The 5048-nt window shown below is 44.4% G+C and overlaps 1 protein-coding gene across 1 annotated transcript; it reads left to right on the top strand.

The window, feature by feature from the left end:
* Positions 1-403: 403 nt before the first annotated feature.
* Positions 404-4083, top strand: LOC112882478 (laccase-15-like). Its single transcript, XM_025947548.1, has 6 exons — positions 404-517; positions 641-792; positions 1193-1440; positions 1592-1711; positions 2051-3094; positions 3587-4083. Exons 1-6 carry the CDS (start codon positions 422-424, stop codon positions 3784-3786), a joined length of 1860 nt encoding a protein of 619 aa, XP_025803333.1. The 5' UTR covers positions 404-421; the 3' UTR covers positions 3787-4083.
* The last annotated feature ends 965 nt before the right edge of the window (positions 4084-5048 follow it).

Raw genomic sequence — 5048 nt, 5'->3', positions numbered from 1 at the left:
TAATTAGTGAATTACCGTAACCTTATCCTACGCGATGTCTCGGCCCAACGACATGATTTAATTTTTGCAACCCCGCGCCCAAATCAGCGCCCCTGGCCTCGCTCCTTGCGTGCGTAATTTTTTTTCCGCCCCAAACCTCCAAGATCTTATATTATCCTCTTCGTGTTGCTCGTGCAAGAAGCACGCACAGCCGTACATGCCACCCTCCCGGTGGTTACTTTCTTTTTTTTTGCATTACTGATGCTGTCACTAGATCTCAATTGATTGGATCGGAACAGGTAATAAACGGATAAAGAAAATATGAATGACTCAGATCCCGTCTTAGTGATCGATCTCGCCAACGCAGCCACAGGCAATAATAAAACGGTCACATGACACACTTACCTATGCCAGATCCCATCTTTGCAGCGAGTTTCTCGCCATGGGGAGAGGGAGCCTCCTCCTCGCGGCCTTCGTCTTCCTCCTCTCCACCACGGCACTAATGGCGGCCGCGGCCGTCGTCAAGCACACCTTTCTTGTAAGCTTATTATGTGCCTTTCATATACACCTTTGTTCATTTTCGTTCTGCATGCAGCGACGACGATGTACATATATACAGGAATATGCTTGACTTTGTTGGAACATGCATATATGTATCTAGGTGAGTACGGTGAAGATGAAGCACTTGTGCAAGGAGACACAGGTCACCGTGGTGAATGGGCAGCTCCCAGGGCCGGTGATCGATGTAACCGAAGGGGATACGGTGGCGGTCCATGTGGTCAATAAGTCACCTAACAACATAACGATCCATTGGTAGGAAAGAACCTAGTTGATAGCCGAAACCATTCATTTTCCCTGTTACTACTACTCCTACCAAATTCGGAATTCTTATATGCATTGGGGTTTTATCACTTTTAATTCATGTACTTATTTTGCAATCATATATAATGTAATAACATCTTTACATAAATAAATTTTCAAACACGGCATTAGATTATGTCTAGAGGCATTATTTCACGGGCAATTTCAGCTAATGTTAAACCACAAATGGATCGATGCGGTGTGTCATCATGGTCAGAAGCCTGCTAGTGTAGTCGATTCAAGCACTAATAAGAATGATGATTGAAAACATTTTTTACCACCAGTTAAAAATAGTGAAATTTATTTCTCTAATATTCTTTCAATCTTTTGTTTGGTGTCATCACACATGTAGGCATGGAGTGAGGCAGTGGCTAAACTGTTGGGCTGATGGGGTGCCGATGATCACCCAGCGCCCCATCCTGCCGAAGCACAACTTCACCTACCGGTTCAACGTCTCTGGGCAGGAAGGCACTCTGTGGTGGCACGCTCACGTCTCCTGCCTACGAGCAACCCTCCACGGAGCCTTGATCATCCGGCCGAGACATGGGGCTGGCTCGTATCCGTTTCCTAAGCCTCACAAGGAGATACCCATCATCATAGGTTCATAAAAATAATAAATATACGGCATTTGATTCTATAGGATATAAGTATATATTTTTTCTCCTCCTTTGGCATGGACGCCTCGTTCGAGCTGATGAGCTAACTCTTATCGTTCTCAATGATGAATGATCTTACGTACATGCTGTTGCAGGGGACTGGTGGCAGAAGGATCTCCGAAAAGTGGCCTGGAACATGGCGCATGATTCTTTTGGTGATTTCCCCAGCGCATCCACAATCAATGGCAAGCTTGGAGATCTCTTCAATTGCTCCGGTAAGAAATCACTATTGTACATGCTCGAATACAAATTTATTGATGTCTGTACAAAGTTAACCCTTTTTGTCTTTGTCAAGACTTTATATATAATAATTCTTTGTACTTCAGACATACATATTGCTTTGTGCTAATAGATTCATCATACTTCCATAACACTCCGTCCGTAACTAGTTCTCCAATCCAAACTCTATTAATATTTGAAACGATATTAATGTCCCAATAGATTTATATTCTAGGACGATGCGAGTAATAGTTGTATATATTGATGTCATGAATGATAGATGATTCTTTATTTGTTATACGGAATGAATGAAGTGCTTTGATTCCACTTCCAAGGCACCCCGGAAGATGGCTACGAGCTGCACATGGAGCCCGGCAAGACCTACCTTCTACGAATAATCAACGCCGGGCTCTTCTTCGAGTTCTACCTCAAGATCGCCGGGCACAAGTTCAAGGTGGTTGCTTCGGACGCCAACTATGTCAGCCCCTTCACCACGGATGTCATCGCCATCGCGCCCGGCGAGACGATGGACGCCTTGGTGGTCGCCGACGCACCCCCCGGCAGGTACTACATGGTCGCCGTTCCCACCCAGCCGCCATTGCCAGATCCCCAGGTCGAGGCGCACGCCACGAGGGCGATCTTGCAGTACAGCAACACCCGTAGTCCTGGCAGTGGTGCCGCCGCAGCAGGAGGAGATCAATCCTGCGAGGAAGACGACGATGACGTGCTAGTGGCGCCTCAGATGCCTGATGAGCATGACACATTAAGATCGTTCTACTTCCATGGCAACCTGATCGGCCTGCCCCACCGTCGGCCGTTGCCGGTTCCGTTGCAGGCCGACGAGCGCATGCTCATCACGCTTGGCCTGGGCAGCGTCTGCCGGCGAGGCCAGTCCTGCACGACGGGCGTCCATGGCAAGGGCATGCTCGTAGCGTCCATGAACAACATCTCCTTCGAGCCGCCCATGATGAAGACGACGCCGCTGCTGGAAGCGCACTATTTCCACACCGGCGACATCGACGCGATGCCGGAGTTTCCCGACTGGCCGCCAAGGTTGTTCAACTTCACCGACCGAGGACTGACCCCATGGGGACCCAAGGAGATGGAGGTAGAGAGGGCGTCCAAGGCGACGGCGGTACGGCGGTTCCGGCATGGCGCCGTAGTCGAGGTAGTGTTCCAAAACACGGCGATACTGCAGAGTGACTCGAACCCAATGCACCTACACGGGCATGACATGGTCGTGCTCGCACAAGGGCACGGCAACTACAATGCAACCAAGGACGTGGCGAGCTACAACCTGGTGAATCCGCCATGGAAGAACACCGTGGTCGTCCCAAACCTTGGGTGGGTGGCCGTCCGATTTGTCGCCAACAATCCAGGTCCGTGCAATATTTTTCTTGTTAATCAGTACATTTAATTTGGCAGGAACCCTATATACAAATATTTTTCATGTAGGCTCTGAATTTACATAGATGAAAAATAATCTAATAACCATATCCCTGTACAACTTAGATATGAAAAATGTTTATGTTACTCCCTTCAACAATCTCTTTGTCCACTTAACCTCCTGAACAAAATTTAAGCTCAATTTACTTTCCCAAACTATTTCAATTGATTCAATCTATCTCTTTTTTTTTCTCCGCATACAAGTGAAATTTAACTGTAAATCTAAGAGGAAAGAAAGAAAAATTATCATTCAAAACAATTCAATCATCTGTTTTCTTCTAAAGCCTACGTTCTCTGACATCGGATTAGCTCTGTTTAAACAAATACAATTCATACTGTTTACTCTATACATTGTATTCTTTAGATGTGCTGCATATTTTTGTATCTAAACCTCTAATGTGTTTGATCTCTTGTATGACAAACAGGGGTATGGTTCGTACATTGCCACTTCGAGTTTCATTTAACAATGGGCATGGCGACTGTGTTCATTGTAGAGAACGGGTCAACAGTTGAGACATCCCTTCCTCCACCGCCCAAGAATTTTCCAACTCGTGCTGCTGAAGATAATCTCGTTCCAGACGAATTCTATATCAAAACTAAGAAAACTGAAGCCTCATATAAATAGGGTCCAAAAGAAGTATAATACTTTTCTATTAGACGATAATGAGATTTAATTCATCCATGTTGAATCTCGACAAGAACCCTCCTGTAAGTTGACTCTCTTCCACATTACTCAACTAGTTGAATCACATCCTTTCACATTTTGTTTCGACCTGTATATGTTGTGATTTTATTTTAGAGTATGGATCTTGAGTCCTTAAGGCCCTCATGTAAATATCTGAATATATCCAATGGACCATACAAGTACGCGCTCACCATATCTATCAACACATGACAAGATAGTATGTTTCATGATAATCAATTCTGGGTCTCCGCATTGATGCTTGTGCTACTAATATTGCTTTTACCTCGCCATGTTTACCTCGCCATTGCTTGTCTTTGTTGCATCCTGTAGAATAAAATGTATCACAATTAATTAAATATGCATATATAATGCTGTAGGCCATAGCATATAAGATATTAGTTTCGATGCGACACTTACATGCACCACAGTCTAACCATTTCTATACTTAGTTCTTTGAGGCGGAATATGTTTTGGATGTCTTCAAAATTGAACACGATATCAATGATATCAGTGATTGAAAGTGCATTTGGCCCCCTAAGTGGGTTTTGGTGTTGATGATATACACAATTAAGGAGCTAATGAGATTATTAAGTGCTGGACATGTTAAAATTCAATAAAATGAAACATATGCGTGAAAAGACGCCAATTTACTTGATACATATTGATGGAGCTCAAAAGAAGATCTTTATTTATTTTCTATTTTGAATTTGAGTATAGGAAACACCGTACTATTAAGAGGGATGCGAAAAGATGACTTGAAGATGTCAAAGTATTTGATTGAGATACGAACCACCCAAGAGAGTCACAAAATCACATACTTATGCACCTAGTTTTCTGGCTGTTTCAGTATGTGTCAGAAGTTTCAACGTGGGGTCGGAAGTTCCCGGTAACTTCCGACAAGGGTTTGTCGGCCAGCTGTTTTAACTTAGATCGAAAGTTCTGATCCAGTGTCAGAAGTTCCGACAATCACTTAACCAGTGCACTAATGGCTAGTTTTGGGGCTCGGGTATTTATACCCCATCAGCCCCTCTTTCTTGTGCTCCTGACTTTCTCCGTGAAGAACACCTCCAAGACCTTCCACAAGTTCTCCCCACACCCTCCAAGAGCTAATCCTTGAGTAGATTTGAGTTAGGGTTTGAGTGAGAGCTAGATTGAGGTGTGAGACTAGAGCATTTGAGTGAGAAGACAGCTAAGTTCATCTC

The sequence above is a fragment of the Panicum hallii genome, chromosome 2, assembly GCF_002211085.1.
Source record: "Panicum hallii strain FIL2 chromosome 2, PHallii_v3.1, whole genome shotgun sequence".
NCBI lineage: Eukaryota > Viridiplantae > Streptophyta > Magnoliopsida > Poales > Poaceae > Panicum > Panicum hallii.
Note: the sequence above shows the minus strand (reverse complement) of the source record. Positions and strands in the feature narration are given on the sequence as shown.

Coding starts and splice junctions, on each gene's coding strand:
- LOC112882478 (XM_025947548.1), top strand. CDS start 422: ATGGGGAGAGGGAGCCTCCTCCTCGCGGCCTTCGTCTTCCTCCTCTCC. Junction 1,712..2,050: donor AGATCTCTTCAATTGCTCCG/GTAAGAAATCAC, acceptor TCCACTTCCAAG/GCACCCCGGAAGATGGCTAC. Junction 3,095..3,586: donor ATTTGTCGCCAACAATCCAG/GTCCGTGCAATA, acceptor TATGACAAACAG/GGGTATGGTTCGTACATTGC.